The sequence below is a fragment of the Scomber japonicus genome, chromosome 23, assembly GCF_027409825.1.
Source record: "Scomber japonicus isolate fScoJap1 chromosome 23, fScoJap1.pri, whole genome shotgun sequence".
Taxonomy (NCBI): domain Eukaryota; kingdom Metazoa; phylum Chordata; class Actinopteri; order Scombriformes; family Scombridae; genus Scomber; species Scomber japonicus.
The window spans coordinates 6,326,949-6,345,914 of NC_070600.1; the positions used below are offsets into that span (position 1 = coordinate 6,326,949).

Consider the following 18,966-nt stretch of genomic DNA (forward strand, 5'->3'; position numbering starts at 1 on the left):
GCCTCAGCCACTCATTGGATGAGCGTGCAGGCGGAAGAAGGGATGGTGGATTGCAAGTGGCTGAGGGTGCAGATAAGACCAGCCCCCTCCCGTGTTGTTAACCCCGTCTGACAGGGCATAATCCCTGAAGCTGAGCTTAAATCCATGCTGACCCTACCTGCTCTCTCACTCTTACACTCCCTTGCTTTCAGTCTCTCTCCTCCACTCAACTCACTTCCCTTATGTATATTTTCTTCATTTCTGCATCTGCCCTCTATTTCTTTCTTTTTAATCTCTTTTGCACTATTCTTATTGCCCATCTTGAGCACAGGTATACTTTCTGTTCATCTGGAAAGGGCAACAAGTCACGCAAAGGCAGTTAAAGCGAGAGCGGCTTCAAAGCTGTTTTAAGAAGCCTTGTCAAACAACCTCGGGGTTTATTTTGGTCCTCGGTGAGTCACAAAGAAAAAAAAGGTTCGCTCAGCAGCCAAAACCATAGACACCATGTTTTTGTCTGGATGTGACGACGCAAGAAAACTCAGATTTAACTAAATAATCCATGAACACCAAAGACCTTTTAAATGGAGTCTGAATCATGAATTAATAATACACAACATTTTACTATAAATAAATCATTTTGCAACGACAACTTAAAAAAAAAAAAAAAAACACGTCACCAAATCCCAAAAAACAAACAAACAAAAAGCAACACCACTACAATTATTATTTTAAGAGCAAATCAAAACTAATAATGGATCTTAAAGTCACAACATAGTTCATTTTCTTTAAAGGAACCAATATACTTACTTAGTTAACATACTTAGTTTAGTTTCACAGATGACTAAGGAAATTAAGAAATAGTCATTTATTAGAACAATGAATTGATTATCAAAATACTCCATGAACAGAAAAAATACTCTGCAACTAACTCATTATTTGACAATTTGCTGCAGCTACATAAATTTGTTTTGTATCATTCTCCATCTCTCCTCCCTGTCATCTCCATACTATCAGCTATCCAACATTCTCTCTCTTTTAGCTCTGGTTTGGTCTCCACCAGCTCCTGACAAAAATATTTGGTTCTTACTGCTAAAAGCTCCACTATGTTCAGCTTTTAGTGACGAAATTTGTGTGTGTGTGCTGTTTAGTGGTGGGCAGGTAGTGTACAGTGAGTTTACAGCTGGAAACGACTCTAAATAGAATAGTAAAGCTGCACACCAGAAAACCAAAACAATGAGCTGAAAGGGACTAAAACTCTCGGAGGGGCTGATGGGGAGCTGCTGCCACTTTACGCATTCATTGAATCCACAGTAAATATAGATAATGTGTATTTACAGCTTTCCAGTTGTTTTAAAATTGAGAATGTGTACATGGAAAACCGCACTTATGAGTGTGTACGCAACAATAATAAACTTCCATATTTAAGTAATACCCCAAATTACTTATTAGTTAAACAACACTAATTTAATGAAAGTGAGGAGTACACAATCTTCACCATTTGTTTCATGTAGCCAATTTACTTTTACAGTAACATTTAATAGTCATAATGTCAGATCTGGCTCTTAAATGGTTAGAGGAGAAATTTGACAGGAACATATGTGGAAAAGAATGTTGGCAAGATTAATGGCATCTGTGAGTGATTACTTGTGTATGTAAATGAAGTACACTGGTCAGTCAAGAGGACTGCGGTCCTTCACTCAGTGGGTGCAATCAAACTCAATCATGTTTCAACAGATCTTTTAAGAATGTTAAGAAATCATCTCTGTCGTCTACTGAGCAACATCAAGTTAGCAAAGTGAGTTATGAAAACAAGTTAGCTATCTTCACACCTCAAGCTGTGAATCTTCACACCACTCTAACAACCCTCCTCTAAAATTCAGAAATAACTGTCCCTGCAATAGTCATCACCATGTGACTGTGAACATGTTAGAAATGCAGCATTGAACCGTTCAGTCAGACTGTAGCATGCAAAGAAAGGGAAGATAATTACTAGCTTTTTAAACGCTGGTCAAGAGAAAAATCAAAGCAGACACTGTCATTACTTTGACGCAAGACCAAGGGCAAGCTGAGCTCAAATGTGTTGCCATGGCTACCCATTTTGGGCTTTGGGGGAGTCACGGGTCACAATCCATTAATGCTCTCTTATATACTGGTACTAGACTGATGCAGTTATGATAAAACAAAGGTTTCTGGACAGACAATAGATATTATACTTGTATTGTCATGCTGTACAGAATATACTGCAGGATGGATGCAGAAAAACTGCTCCGAGGAGGTCCTCAACTATGATGACTATGTACAAAGCCTCAGGATGGGCCTTCTTTTTGATAAATACACATAACTACACATTCAAGCAGAAGTCTGGTACACTTGTTTGTCCTGAGGATTGATGCAGTGAAGTCGATTGAGCTTTTGTTGAAGCTATTACAGTGATTATAGAAGTGAAGTGTATAGAAGTAATTTACAAAATGTGTGCAAAACCTCGAACCAACCATGTCAGAATCTGTTTATTATTGTATGCTCTGCAGTATGTTATGTGTGAACCAGTGAAGAGGGATAATGCTGCACTGTGATGCTGACTCCCTCTTGTGGCAGAAGTGGGCATACATCCTCTAAATAGAATAGAAATGTACACTGATTCTACTTTTCTTGGGGCAATAAAACAATACCAGATCTACCCCAAACATGATCTGCAATCACATGTGAAATATACACTTAATTTATATAACAAAGATAACTAGGTTGTATTTGTGTATTTAAATATCCAGTCAAGGCTGCAACATTCTTACAAATTAATCAAAGAACAGAGACAAGACAAACCGTCTTTCTTCCCAGCTTGATGGATTCAAAAGACTATGCAAGTAGTGTCAAGAATCATTATGAGATGTTCAATATTGCAATTAGTATAAAACCAGAAATTCTATTATTACTACTACAATTATTATTTTCCATATGGACATGCTGTACTGTGTATGTAAATAATATAGCACTATTCTGAGGTTTTTCTAATCCCAAATTCACTCCACCTGCTCACAAAATACAATTTAGAAAATCTATCTTTATAAAATCCCCCATTTTGACCTAACTACATGAACAGACAGATGTTAAGGGGGGACACATCAAAATCCTTCACTAACCACTGCAGAAAATCCACAAGAGGGCGCTGCAACACAACACCAGAGCACAACATTATGAGGGGGTGATGTAAGACCCCTGATTAAATCTACCCTTGAGCTGAAATCTGCATATTTATACATCCTCTGTTTGATTGGTTCCACATCTTTGGGGCTGAAGACCTCCTGTAGTCCTTAATAAGGGTCAAGCATCCACAATGTGATGGCCTCGAGCAGAGATAGAGTACCAGGCTTTTATACAGCACAGACAGTGGAATGATGCACCATATAAGAAGCTAACCTGTTCTGGTATTTATAATGTATCACAAAGTACACATGCTGGTTTATAAGCTATTCTAACTTGTTTAATAGTGGATAATTGGAATACATCATTTTTACTTGATTTTTAGTTTTTGACTCATTTTAAAATAAATGGAAAGGGAAAATATAAATCTTATCATCCTACATCCAGGCAGCCTGAAAAAAAACGAAGAGTGTACGAGTCTCTGTTTGTCTACCACAAGTGTCAAGGAAAGGTAAAGACTGCAACCTAATACCAGCAGCTGTCCTTCAGGGCTAAAAATACCACCAGCTGTCTCCCAGAGTTTATCTCACACCTTCAAAATGAATAAACAAAAGAAAAACACAGGAAGCAGGATTAAAGAGGCTGTTTAGAGTTCATGGGTGGATGAAAACTGAAAGAGTGTGTCCTTCTTTATAATATATTCATTTTAGGCATGTGGCTAATACATCATGTTGTACATTAAATGAGGATGTGGCGTGCTCATTTCCAGTGAGATATTAAACTTTGAATCTGTGACCTTTTTGATTATTCAGCAACAAATTAATATTCATGTGTTTTCCTGGTACAATTCCTGCAGAAGATGAAGATGAAGCCTGCCTTCAGCTTCATCACATAAAACCAGTCATTCTTTTAGTAGAACATGTGAAGGGCTTCATAAAAATCTTCAAACTGATTTCATTTACAAATTGAATCCTGTATTAATCTGCCATGTATGCAATTGTTAGATAGAAAGGGGATTATGTGTGTAGAAGCTGCTGGTCCACTTTTATGTGAAACACTGGCAGAAAGAGAAAGAACAGCAAAGTAGAGACAATTTTAAGTATTTACTCGGTATAATAAGTAGTACTGTGTGTGGTGTAATTGGGTTTTTGTGCTGTGGGAATATACATTAAGCTGTATTTACTGTAACAAAAAGAGGGTTTCGTATAATCTGCAAACAGCAGCTAATTAACAGGGAGAATGAAAGCCTGTGAGAAAACAAGGAGACTTCTGAAAGACTTCTTAAGACTTATAAATATGATTAACTGCACTTATTAAACATTTAAATGAGCAATGCAGGCCTGTCTCCAATAATGGCCTGTCTGAAATATAGTCCCCAGTCACTCTCTGTGAATTTGCAGTCATGTGTTTTTGCCATCATTAGTGTCATTTTCTATTTTAAATATTCAATCTCCATCTTTAACAATTGAGAGTTTCATGGGTGGTTTCTGTTTAGACAGGCTGTAAAGTGGAAAGAGGTAAACTGCAGCTTTCAAAAGGGAGTCTCGATCTTACCGTGGGTGTAGCTGACCCCTGGGCTGAGGGTGGAGGGGCTGGCTACGTGCTCCCTGTTGGGCGTTTGGAGGCCTGCCTCCTTCTCCTTCTCCCTCTCTTTGTCTCGCTCCTTCACCTGACGCTGGCTCATCCTGCCTGGGGTCAGAAGGACGGTGTCATCCCCGCACACTACAGCAGCTATACACACACACACATTCACACACACAGAGAGATGGAGAAAGATTACAAGGATGAAAAAGAAAGGACATGACAGACAGATCAGAGCATCTACAGACAGCCCTCTTGTGGAGCATCTGCTAGGTGCAACCTCCTGTTTCATAACATATTTTGATGCTGACTTATATAATGTTTGTTTCCATGCATGTGTTTTGATTGGAAAAAGAAGAGCTGATAACTTCAGTGTGTGCACTTGTTCTCCTGATCCCTCCTCCACCTTGTTTACCTGGCGTTAATGATGCAAGCAGGCATGTTATCGCTTAGCAACGGGAGCTCAATTTAGCTGATGGAGAGGCTAAATAAATATTTGAATTTAAAAACAACATATATCTTTGTTTGAAGAGATACTGTCTGATTATGTTACAGTGCCTAACAGTCTCCCATGTTCAATAAAACTCAGCTCACAGTTCTATATGACAACAGTGAGCTGAGATGAGATTTTGCTTAAAGAGACAATAGAGTCTATTGATGTTTTTACTGGGGTTTTTTTACTATCGACTTTTTTCCTCATAGGGAGCAAATGTGTGAGTTAGCAGAAGTCCTTCTTAATATCTGTGATGCATTTCTTAAATGTTGGCCTTTCTCTATATTGCCCCAGCTGTGTTTATTCATCAATATAACTGTAACATAACTGTACTATGTTTACATTCTGCTTAAACCTGTTTACTGTTGTATAGAAAAAATGACTCATTTCACCCACATATAAGCACTTATATAATATAGTACAGTTGACATTACTCAACATCATTATTCTGGCATTCAATAGTGGCATTACAACAGCTGCACAGTTGGCCAGTTATGATAATAATGAGATGTTGGTGAGTCAGCTGCTGATAGCTCTGCACTGTAGCAGCTTGCTTCACAGACTAGAAAAACCAGTTGTTTCACAGTCTTGAAAACTGTAGGTTTTTATCCAGAGCTTTAATGTGTTGAACTTAAAATACTGATATGATGAAGCACATCTGCCAACTCCCTGTTACACAAACTACCAGGCGAAGTGCTTCCTGTCAGAAATTGACATGGCCAAGCACGTACTTTGTTTTTATGCCCCAGTAACATGATTGAGACTACTCCCTATTTTTTCAAACTTTAGAAAAGATACAGAAAGCTGTTTCACTTCTCCTTTAGGAATATAATAACTATGTAAGTTATGATGTAAATTACAGCTCCATCAACTCAAAATGTCAATGTTTTAAACCCTTTATTGCTGCCATGCATTCTCAGGGCATAAAACAATATGTGCATGAAGGTTATACAGATGCAAAAAGAACATCAGATAGCAGTATGTGCTCAGCTAGTGAGGTTTTTGTGGACACGCAGCTGCATGTATGTTTGCGCTCATGTGTGTATGTGTACACCACATATACATTCTGACACTCTTTCCACACAGACGCCACTAATTTAAAATAGAGTTTAAAGGCTCTGCTGAAGTGGAATAAACAGGTAGCAAAAACATATATATATTTTTTTTAAGATGTGATTTATTTGTCTTTAATGTGCATCTGATTGTGGAGAAGCAACAGCACATAAGGGGAGAGAGAAGGCACATGACGTGTGACAAGGTTCCCCAGCTGTAACCATTCAGCTGTCTTCCCTCGTGAGGCAGCTGGATTCACAAGATCACGTGAGAATCCATCTTCAGGCATCAACTTATGCCCTGATGTCCAACCCACCGGTGGTTTGGACCAATCAGCATCCCGTGAGGATTCTGGTGTGATCTTGTGAATCCAGCTGCCTTGTGAGGTAAGATGATTCATCCAATCACCTGAGGAGTATTTTTTTTTTGGGAGGAAGTTTCTGTTTATTCTGGCAAGTCAGGTTATCGTCTACCAGGGCGTTCTGTTAAAATGCATTTTTAAAGGAGGCGGCGGTGTTACAGATAGACAGTCAATCGAAACACCTCAAAAAAAGTAGAAAGAAAAAAGCCCAAAGCAAAGAAACTGTGCAAATTCTGCTCTGTGACAGATATTAATGAAGGAGGACCATTATTGGAGAAATTAAGGTGCTGGCAGAGCAATTACAGTAACACTTCATGCACAAAATACCATGACAGAATGAAAAATTAACACATATAAGAAGATATGTCATATAACTAAATTACTGTCCCCCCCACCCCCTGAATCTACCCATTAATACCAGCCCTGGCCCTTCCCCTGTCTGTGTTAACTGCCCTTAGTCCCTCCTCTAAAAGGTCACTGGCTTACCCGAGGTGGCATGATGTTCTCTCAACTCTGCATGGTGCTAGCAGGGGAGAAGAGCGGAGACAGGGGGGAAAAAAGTACAAGAGGAAGGAAAAACAAAAAAGTAATAGCAGGGGGAAAAACACAGAGAGAGAGAACATGAAAGAGAGTGAGAGTGTGTGAGAGAGAGAGAGAGAGAGAGAGAGAGAAAGAGAGGTGTGGGGGTGTCGACCATGTGTTGTTGACCAGATGTTGGCAGAGGTGGGGGTTTTTGTTTTGCGTGCAGCGGAGGGTTGGCAGTAGCGGGCAGCATCAGCAACAGCAGGAGAAGCCGCAGCCACACAGGACGACAACCAATAAAAATAAAAAATAAAAAATAAAATAAAATAAAAAAGAGGAGACAAGAGACAGAAAACAAAAAAAGCAAAAAACAGACATTAGTTTAACCAAAATGTTGAACAGAGGACACATCAGATGGGGGTGGTGGTGATGGGGAGGGGGAGGGGGGCAGAAGACAAGGGGATTGGGTGATAAAAGATGAATGAATGAAGTGACATTATCATACAGCACACAAACACTTGCACTATGAACAGCAAAGTAAATAACAGTAAATACACACAGGGTTTCAATACTGTTAGGGGAAGAACTAAACTGTGGTTCCTCAGTACACCCAAAGCTGACAAGCAAGATTACCCATCAGTCACTGCACCTCACTAATAGAGCTTACTGTTGTTATAATATACAGAAGTATACCAGGCTGAAAGGTGAGGAGTTGAGGCTCTGACCACAGTGTAAACTTGACCATGGTGACAATGACACGGTGCACTAAACCTGGCATTAACTGTGATCACTATTTATTATTATCAGAGAACATAGAATAATAATAATCATTCACACATTCATTTCAATAGAAAACATTCTTACTGATATCAGTTTTTGTTTCAATATTTTATTTCTGTAGTGTAACATTTCCATAGGTATCTGAGGTGCTTATGTTACCATGGTGACACAGATAGGATGCAGGGTGTTCAGAATGGAGGAATTTTGTTGAGGAAATTCCCTTAACTGAGATGACCTTAATAGAGATCAAGGAGCAGCAAGTACTGTTTATGTACTATGGAACAGATAATGTAACTGATAATCTAGTCTCATTATCAGATGGAGGCTGCCATTGGAATAACTAGATTATTTCAGTGAAGTGTTCTGTCTATAAAATGTCAGAATAGTGATAAAATGACCATGACAATTTCTCACAGCTCAACATGAGATTTTTTAATTGCTTGTTTCATTTGTATAAAACAACAAGGTATTCCATTTATTCTTGTACATATATATGCTATGGTAGCTATGGTAGGTATATGTGAATGGTAGCTTTTCTCAAAAAATGACTAAAACTATTCATTGGTGAGAGCTGAAACATGAATACCCTAGTTTCAGCTTTTCAAATGTGAAGGTTTGCTACATTTCTTATGTCTTGTCTTAAGAAATCAGAAAATGAGTATCGATGTATTTTAAACTGCTGGTCAGACAAATAAAGCGATTTAAAGATGCTACCTTGTGCTTAAAGACAGTGTAAAGTGAATTCAGACTTTTTCTTCTAAACACATTAAATAGGTCATAAATGTATTTCTAAAAAATGTGTAGGCGCCGAATTAGCCGCCGAGCTAGCCGCCGAGTTAGCAGCCGAGTAGCCACCAAGCTAGCAGCCGAGTTAGCTGCCAAGCTAGCAGCCGAGTTAGCCGCTGAGTTAGCAGCCAAGTAGCCGCAGAGCTAGCAGCTGAATTTGGCAGGGTGGTTAACAACACACTTTTCTGTGGTATGTCAAACTCAGAACACATATTTATTCTTACTTTACACAGACTTTAATGAAACTGTAGTTAAAAATCAATGATTAAAGTAATGGTTTTTGCTATATTCAAAATAGTTGCCATTTATTCTCTGTCAGTTCATCGGTTAATTTAACAAATCATTTCAGCTCTAGTAAATTCATTAAAGCTGAATTTTAAAAACTTACAAGATAAAAAGAATATTAGATTTCTTTGTAATAATTGTGTTTTCTTATTGTGTTTTTTAAATGATGAACTAATAATTGAATATCAGCACAGAATGTCAAAATCCAATTTAATATATTTTGTTATTCCATTTAATTATATGTCTTTCAATCTTTTGACATCTCACAATTTAGTTTTCTCCAACCCCGACAGTATCCAAAGTTCTAAAGTATTGTACGAATCGATTTAAACATTAATCAAACGAGTCTCACCCATAGAGAAGCAACTAGGGCACTGCTTGGCCAGATGTTGAACCCTGGCACCACAAACACCTCCCTCCACCTGTTCCTGAGCACAGCAGCAGACCACCAAACAATATCCTCTATCCTGCAAGTGAACCTTTCCCACAGGTTCATAGCTGTCTCCCAGACTCACTAAACATCAACACATTGTCTACATGTGGCCCTCATAAAGGTTTCCATGGAACTGCCCATTTAATAAAATCCTAACTGAAGCGTGATGGTGATCCGTACAGACACAGTGGGTAGTGTGGAAAACCGATGTCAACCAGGATTCCCTAATCCTCAATCAGACCCAACACGACCACAGGGTTTCTCAGTAAGAAGAAAGCCTGAGAAAACAATGCTACTGATTGGATATTGCCCAGTTAATCAGGAAAGGAAAATCAAGTCAAGTCAAGTTCTGATTGGTTAGAGCCCGTAGAGCCACTGGCTGAGGGGATAGACGACTGTAAGAGCTGCTTATAAACAATAAGGCGAACGGATTAGGAAACTGTCACTGAGCGTCAGAGGTCGATTAACATGGCTTTGTGGAGAGGCATCAACAGAGTGGTTTTTCTAATTTAATCTTGGCTGAGCTCATTGTCTCCCACAGACGCCACTGTTACACGTCGGCCACTCCCTGTGCGTTGCGAAATAGTGACCTGCAGGGGGTTTGGAGGTTAGAGGAGCTCGTGACTGAAAGGCTGGGAGGATTTCCTAGAGAGTCTGGAGATTCACACCCAAATCCTTTTATTTACATGCCTCCTACAAACTGCATTCCAGTCTAATCTCAAACCAAACCTCAATCATATTCTGTTTGACTTCAATAACAGATGAATTCATGGCAACTGTCACCGGATTTCCCTAGACGACCGCCAAACTGACTGACTCACAGGTGAACCCAGGTGGACGTTCTTATAAAAACGCCTGCCAGCCTCACCTGATGATTAGTGCTGATTAATTATAGAGAAAGGAGAAAATGAAGGGCTAAGAATAATCTAAAAGTGTCGCTAATGAAAACATGTGGCAGGCAGCCTGAGGGAAAGTTGGTTGGTATAGATCGTGACATGTGGCGAGCCTACAGTAGCAATTGAAAAGCTGTCTTGACTGTAAATTGACAATCAAGCAGCGGAGGCATGTGGGTGATTCAACTGCAGGGGTGCAAAGTAGATCTAAAAACATGACTCATCAATGAAAAGGGTTCAAACAAGTGCCTACAGGTTGACTCACACAGGAACATTAGTTTTATGTTTTGCAGAACCTGAAAGTATTAATAGTACTGTTTTTCTTTTAAAAAATGTATATATTTTGAGTGTCTATTCCAACAAAGACTAAAAACGCCTTTAATGGTTTTGAAGTTTTTGACAGATCCAAAGCCAAATAAATTAATAAGAAATGTCTTCTACCATGAAGTCCAAAAATAATGGAAAAGAAATGTAAGTAAATTGCAAATATAAGTCTGTTTGCAATTATTGTACCTCCATGCGTCAGTCCAAGTCAATGTTACAGCAGCAAAACAGATATTTAAAAAGCATACTTTGATATTTTGAGCAATGTATCAGGCTTTCAGACCACAGCCAAAAGCCTGCTGTGCTGCTGATGTGACTCTCAAGGACACTGGAGGAGATACTTTTTTATAGTTTTGAATTGATTTTGTGGGTCTTTTTCTGAGCAATTTCCAGTAACTGGGCTTTTTCAGGTGTATTGCAGATAGCACTTCCTTTATGGCAAAGGCTTGAAATTGCTCAGTTAGATCAGTTTTTGTGGATGACTCTCTTCAAGGTCCGGTCATAACAGAATAGGCCCACTGAAATTCATCAGCATGTCTTTGTGAAATATTTGGTTCAGGAAGCCTGCTGACATAAGGACTACTTGCAAGGCTTACTCACTGGTGAGCTAACTGCTAACATGTTAGCGCTAGTAAATCCTGACAGCTCCCTGAACCTCTTTGCAGTTTTTCTGTGCTGTGACGTATGCTAGTTCCTCAAAGGTCAGCCCCTACCGGCAAAGCCATTGATTCATTTTGATGCACTATTTTGATGTTTTCAATGCCAGGCCTTTACACCAAGTAGCTGCCAGATGTCGAAGTGAAAATTGGTAATTAAAAGTTTCTTCACATTCTCTTTCACAACTCCCACCTACGCAAGTCTAGAACAGTACATTAAGAATTTACCATCTAGTCTCATTTGACATCCCACAACAAAATTATATTAATTACTTCAACATGACAGCTCAGATATTCATGATCATGATAGAAATGTTTAATAATTTTACAGTTCATTCTTGTACTAAAAGGCACGCTGAAACAGAAACTGCCCCCATCTTCTCCAAAGCTTGAAAAGCTGTACAGGAAATGTGCCTTAAACACAACATGCTCTCTCTGCCCCTGAAAAGATGAAGAGTGCTTACGTAGGATAAAATGCCATGACATATTACATAATGTTTAAACATCACTCCCAGCATATCTCTGACCTACTTTCTCTTTAGAAGCAGAAGATAACAACAACAGCTTTTTTCCTTTTTTCCCTTTTTTCTCTGTGGCTGAAGGGCACTTTTTGCCATTTATTCAGCAAGACCTAAAAAAAGTATAACACACTACATGAACTGTGTTCAAGGTACACATTTCTTAGTAATATGCTTTCTAACAAATTCTCCACCCCAGTCTGTGTAAGCTGATGCTAGCATGTGAATATATCTAGTGATGGGAAAAGATCAGAGATTAAGATAAAAGAAAAGAGACACAGAAGGAGACGGTGAGAGAAAAACACATTTTCTACGTGCTAGCTTGATGCTGAACAGATGAGTCATTACTGGCAGCTGCTGTGATTAACATTACAAGGGTACATTCTTGGAAATGTAGTGACTGGTTACAAACTTTACCACCTTGCTTTATTTAGTATATTATCTCGTTTTACACATCAGAAAGTGTGAATCATGTTTTCATAGCTCCTCTCTGTGGTTCATAAGGTCCCTGCCAATAAAGATGGTGGACCAATTAAAGGATAAACCAACATAAGGTGTCTTAGTAAGGTGTTGGACCACCACAACCCTCTAGTAAGGCTTCACTGCTCCTTATTATAGATTCTCCAAATCTCACAGCTGTACTGGAGGAATGAACAGAGAATTTCCTTTCTTCTAAAGGAAATTCCCACACTTGGGTTAGAGTTAGGGTTAGGGTGTGTTGATGTCGCACCAAAATCTCAAACCATTCAGTGACCCCTTGTGATCTTTATGAAAGCTTATCTTTTCTTCTCATCTGGATTGTTCTCCAATTTGTCATCAACTCTGGTTTGTGCAGTATTAACCTGGACATTTGTGTACAGTTTACAAAGTTAGCCAATACATTAATGAAAATATTCATCTTGGCTTGGGTTTGAGAAAAATTTAAAGCCTGGATGACAAAACTGATTTTTGGGGCTTGGAAGATGTAGTCTTGGGGTTGCTTGGTGGCCTAAAGGTTAAGGCGCATACCGTATAATCGCAACACTAACAGTCCAATTCCTTGCCAAGGGACCTTTGTTACATGTTACACCTTTCTCTCCTCCCTTGTCTCTCTACACTGACTGTCAAATAAAGGGAAAAAAGCCAAAACCAAGCTTGTCACATACAAGTTAAGAAAGCTTTGATTTTGTTGCCAATTCTTATCAAAGTGCAAAATGGAATCAGGTGTTTGTATTATTGAAGATGTCTCTATGTCTTTGTTCTACTCTTTGCTGCAATGCTACAAATTCCAAATGGAGATAAATGGAGAACATTTAATAGTGTCACAAAAATGCCACTGAACTTCTCAAAGTTTAATTGTTGGAGTCCCAATCTTTACGAACTGCTCAACATGTTAATGCAGACTAGTGACTTTGCTATTGTGTTCTTATTGGGGTTGTGCCCTGCCAGCAAATGAAACAGCCACTTACGGTAATAGGAAAATCTCCCGCCTACCACACACACTATAATGAGGTTCTCACAGCTGCTGTTGTGACACTGGATTAATCAGCACTGTTTATTCACAATGGCTAAGAGCTTTGTATCTCTATAGCTAATGACTGGTTCATGAGTAATGGGATTCATCTCTTGTGGTGGTTCGATGTATTGTGTGTTTAAACATTTCTTCAACGGTTTCCCTGATAATAAAAACACCTTGAGTTCTTTACTTCGAGGACCCATCTTTCCACAATACCTGGCACTTGTACTCTCTACTGAAACCCACAGCTTGCAAATAAACAACTTACACTGTAGCTTCCAGGAAACTTCAACACGATAGTATCTTGTTTCATCCTCCTCCTGTGCCTGTCTTAATTAAGCAACCTGATACAAGCTACATCCTGTAAGAATGTCCTGATCAAGAGCGTTTCACCCCGATTCTAATCTTATTAGTGGTGATCAACATTTACTCAAAGATTATTGCATGCGAGTACATGAACTCAATTTGGCGTTATTTCCGACAGGAAGATAATCACTAATTAAAAACTAACAACATCAAAACAAGTTGAATAAGAACAGGGAGGGATTCATACTCAAGGGTATGAGAAAGCACTTTTTGATTGTGCTAGGGATACAATTTATTCAATAAAGTGTACTTTATTGATACTGTCCTTGAAAGATATTTTTGTGCGCCTGTTTGTGTGAAGACAACATCTAATCCTGATAGAAAAGGTTTTGAAGACAAACTGATTAGCAAAATAAGTTAATCAGAAATAGTATGACCTTGAGATATCAGTACCAGAACAAAAAGGTTTTCGTTTAGGCACCAGCTTCAGATATAAAACACTATCCAGCCTAAATGACTTCACTGACTTTTCTCAGATTACTGTCTGAGAAAACTCCTTTTGCTTAATCAAGAAGTAGACAGTGTAAAAGTTATCAATCTAGTTCATTCTGGCTTTCTGTAATGGTTGTACTCATGGATAGACAGAAAAAAAAAAGTTTTGTTGCCAGACAAATGGGTTCAGGTGGTTCTTCAAAGTCAACTCTGTTAAATGGAACACCGCAGCATAAACAATCTACTGTACACCAGAGAATTCAAGGCACTAATGATGAAAGGTCGGGCTACTGAGAGGAAAACTCTAACTCAAAGGAAATAAAGTTGTGCAGATAAAAATAATGGAATATATTTGTTTCTCCTATGGGCAAACAGCCTAGACCAATAGACACTAATTCAACTTGGTCATATAACATCCCCTCTGCTTCCACCAGATACTAAACCATCCTCATCATGCAGCGCTAGATGGGTGTGAAGACCCAGATACCAGGCCAGCATGTGGTAAGTGTCAAAGTAGCTTTATCCATCTTAGAACTGACACCTCAGTCAGCACCGGATGATTACACGGGCACAGCTTCAGTGTGGGCGGGTAGGAAGCTATGAGGTACAGGTGGGTGCTACCCATATGCTGGTTGATTTACAACCTAGAGTTACTGTCCACAGTAAGACCTGAGCCAAGGTTGTTTATACCTTTTACTGTGAGGCAGCTGTGCCAAATGTATTCATAAATTTCTAAGTTGGCAGGACTTACAATCTGGCAATCTATCAGCTGCCTGTTAGTCTTAGCAGTATTCAAGTTAGTGTGTCTACTGCATACAAAGAGAAGCGTGAGAACTTAAAAAGGTCACATTTCCTTCCTACTCACTGTTAAAACCAAAGTTACAGCCAGGCTTGTCAACTGATCGTCATCACTTGAGCAGTTATCCACAGAAATGAAGGTGTGAGCAAGAAGTGATGGATGTGTAATGACTGCTGGGACACAGTGGCAACAGCCTCGCTACTACAATCCAAAATGGGTTGAGTCAGTGAAGCTTTTAATAAGCACTCTGCTGGGGGGGGCAGATATGGAGAACAGAGTACCATCACTGAAGTGCTCAACAATACTGCTACCTCTAAAACAGCTTCTTATTTCTTTTGGATGTTTCTTCTTTAACATCTCATCATTTGGTTACAAAAATGTCATGACCTGATTCAGAGAGTGACATGTACCAGTCCATCCTTTTTTCTTTTTTTTTTAAATTTCAAATGTTTTCCAGCAAATGGCTTTAACAGGGTTTTTTAAGTACTGCTTTCTAGATGAAGAGAAAATAGCAGGATGCCCCACCTGTCAAGTGGATTTAAGTAACTACCAAAGAGCAGTACTTTAGTGATTCATTGTCCCTCCATGACAGTCAATGCAGTGTTTATAAATGGGACTCTGTGCAGTTTATGGTAGAGGATATTATATACTTCAAATTACTCAAGATATGGACAGAAGATAAATGCCAAAATATGGGTGCTAAGCTACAGTTAAATGTAAAGTAATGAGCTTCTGCTACAGTTGAGGGTGGAGGAGGACAGAAGGGAAATCAATCGGAAATCCATATAACTTAATTCTCGGCAAATTCCCGAAACTTGCGCAAACAGGAGCAGTCCTGATGGATTTTTTTCCCCCATCCACCTCCTCTCCTCTCACCATTGCTAACATGAAACCTGATGATGTCACCTCACAGGCGGCCAGGAAGAAAGCAGATTAAGAAATGTTGATTTTTGGATATACTTAGCTGGGCTGTGTTTCATCTTTCATGATGGAGCTGTGTGGGGGGGCAGGGGGGGGTATCTGCTCGACACCTCAACCTCACACAGGCTAGAGAGAGAATTTAATCAGGCCGCAGCATTTCAGCATGTCTGTCTTCATATCAGGGGAGCTGGTGCAGGGGGTACATGGGCCTCACACAGAGGAGTCTCCATTTCATCCCTGCAGGGGGTTGGAGGCTCGGGGACAGCGTGGAGGTGACAGGGTAGTTGTTCTTAAGAGGAAGGCTGGTTGCGATATTGGCACTATACTTCAATTAAGTGAGGTCAAATGTCATTTTGTGATTTGATTTCATTCAAGGAGCTTTGAAATAGTGTAATTAAATACACTTCAGTACCTGAAACTGAAGAGGGAATGAGCCTTATAACAGCCGATTAAAGGCAGAGCAGAAGAGTACGAAATTTGGCCCAGTCTGAACATGACTCAGATGTGAGCTCGACTGCTGTTTGATGACTCAGATAGCTGGAGTGTCAAGCAAATATGTTTATACTTTTTAATAGCTGGAGTTGCAGTTTCACATGAAGACTCTTGACAGGAATAGCGGGTGTTAACTCATAAGATGCTGTTTCCTAATAAGAATGTGTTAAGTGTTGAAATATCTATGGGTCTTATATCCTTTCCTTTTGAACACTTATACTGCAGTCTGAGAAAGATCTTTTCTAATTCTAATACTCTGCACAACTGTATTTTTTAATTATCTTGCTATAGCCATTAAATGCATTTACACTCCTTTCTGTGGATCAGTTTTTAATGTCAGTGGCAGAATCCACCATTCCCGTACTTAATTTAAATGACTTCATGTGTAACAGTAGAAAAGCCAGTTCCAGGTATTTTGAGGAGGAGAAATTTGCATCAGTACAAGTATAGCTACAGAATTTCCTTTCATTATGGATGAACGACCACAGAAGAGAAAAAAACCTGTTAAAGTCAGGATGTATGAGCATGTTTCTTGTCCCCAGTGATGAATAAATTTATCATTTTATTTATCATTTAAACAGAACTCTGGGAATTCTTAGCATTACCACCAGGAGCCACAGGTGTCACCAAAATCAACCAGAGATTATAACTTTAATTATATTTCTCTGTAGATTTGAGGAATAAATGTTATTCAGTGTACTTGTAGCATTTCATATAATCATAATGACTAGAAAATAATATGTAAGCTTTAGCAAATATAGAATGTATGATGACTTTATATAAATCACACCAAGGTGTTTCAGTGATTTGAATGTAATAATCAGTTAATACCATTTACAAGCTGTTTAAAATGACTCTTCTTGTGGGGCATGGAGCCAATCTCCAGCCTCCAGCAGTTGTTCACAATGAATTAAAACAAGCCTAGACTACTTCTATCAATCTGATTACACTCCAACCCAGCTGTCTGCACCCGGCAGCTTTAGCAAACACTACTGCAACGGACTCTTTTAACTGACGTTCCTGGAAATCTTGTGTTACATAACTGCATCCAACTATAAAAAGGAAGGAATGTGTGTATTTAAGTATTTGTATGTGTGTATCTTGGCATCTGTTCATCCCATCAATTTCAAACCTAGCAGGTGTATGACCATGAGGAACCAAGAAGTGCAGGGTTCAATTTAGTGCCAATTTGAAAAAAAAAAAAAAAGAGCGTGAAATCAGCAAGCTGTGCAGCAGAAGGAGAGATTGTACGTGTCACCATCGTGAACACAGGCAGAGATCAGAGCTGTACAACCCGACCATGAGAGAAGAAGAGAGACATTCGTTTGATGATGGTAAAAGTTAGGCTTTGTTGTCGACCGTACTCAGTTTTAAAAAGACAAGAGCATGAGTGAGCAGAAATACGTTTCTGGTTGTTTCACTGCGTTGATGCTCGTAGTTCTGTTATATTTTCCTCCTCTGCATTTCTCCGCCTTACTAATTAATTACATCTAACAAATGCAGCAGTATAGACAAAGAACAACAGGACAAATCTGTGTTGTTTTATTCTCATGTGTGAATGCTGTGTGTCAAGCCCAGCAGCTGAGAGAATGAGAGAATGAGAGAGAGAGAGAGAGAGAGAGAGAGAGAGAGAGAGATGATGTGAGGGAGTTGTTACTGCATGTCACAAAGCAAGACATGGCTCAATGTAACAGTCTTTTTACTTTCTTTTGTTTCTTCTTAGTTCTCTTTTCTTTTATTCTTAGATTTTTTTTTGCCCTGACAACATGTTTGATCCACAATGTCATGCCAATAAAGCATAAGAGAGAGAGAGAGAGAGAGAGATAGAGATAGAGAGAGAGATAGAGATAGAGATAGAGAGAGAGAGATAGAGAGATAGAGAGACAGAGAGAGAGAGAGAGAGAGAGAGAGAGAGAGAGAGAGATAGAGATAGAGAGAGAGGAAGAAAAGAAAAGCCTGTGAATGAGATAAATAAGTGACGGCTCAGTACTCTGCAGTTTTTTCATGTCACCTTTTAGTATCAGCTCAAGTTTGAAAAAACTTTTCTCACATGGCGTGCTCGAAATTTTTTTGAAAAGACAGCAAAAACTGAGCATTGAATCAAGAATGCACTGACTGTCATGCTTCTTCTTCCCGCAGACACTTCAACAACGAGCACGTCTCATATAACCACAAATCTGTTGAGCAATCAGTAGCTCAAACAATCCCAACTGAAGCCACGGTAACTAAATCATCTAAGAGCCTGATATGATTAGACTTATTTATTCTAGGATGCACATTTCCTCAAAAGACTCTTTATATTTAAATGCAGCCCTCATTATGTCATATCACTACTTAACATCAGCGTAGAACACAATGTTAAACGTTAACAAATGCAATATTAGATGCAAAGTGATTGGCTGCCGTGCTTTTAACAGGCGCTGTAACAGCAGATAATTGGTTAATCTGCTCTCATGCACATGCTCAGACATTTATGTAGCCATTAAGAATCCTGATTACTGCACTTGTAGTTCATTTATGTGAGTGCTAAATAGAAAGTAAAAGCTCTTCATTGTGTTTAAAAAAAAAAAATAAAAAAGCCCAAAAGCCTCATTGGGGTTTTTTTTAATTGGGAGAGTTGCATTAAGGAGCGATCGTGTTTCTAAGTCTCCTTCTTCTG

At 39.0% G+C, this 18,966-nt stretch overlaps 1 protein-coding gene across 5 annotated transcripts in view; it reads right to left on the reverse strand.

Moving 5' to 3' along the window:
- osbpl8 (oxysterol binding protein-like 8) overlaps positions 1-18,966 on the reverse strand; it is an 88,649-nt gene that overhangs the window by 34,212 nt on the left and 35,471 nt on the right. For 3 of the 5 annotated variants that reach the window (XM_053343956.1, XM_053343953.1, XM_053343954.1), the window contains exons 3-4: positions 7,092-7,128; positions 4,672-4,848 (exon numbers count right to left, since the gene is read on the reverse strand). In XM_053343956.1, coding sequence (XP_053199931.1) covers positions 4,672-4,848; positions 7,092-7,128 — 214 coding nt within the window. Of the gene's footprint in view, positions 1-4,671; positions 4,849-7,091; positions 7,209-18,966 lie in introns of those variants that run through there. The other 2 variants (XM_053343957.1, XM_053343958.1) reach the window with 2 other exon arrangements.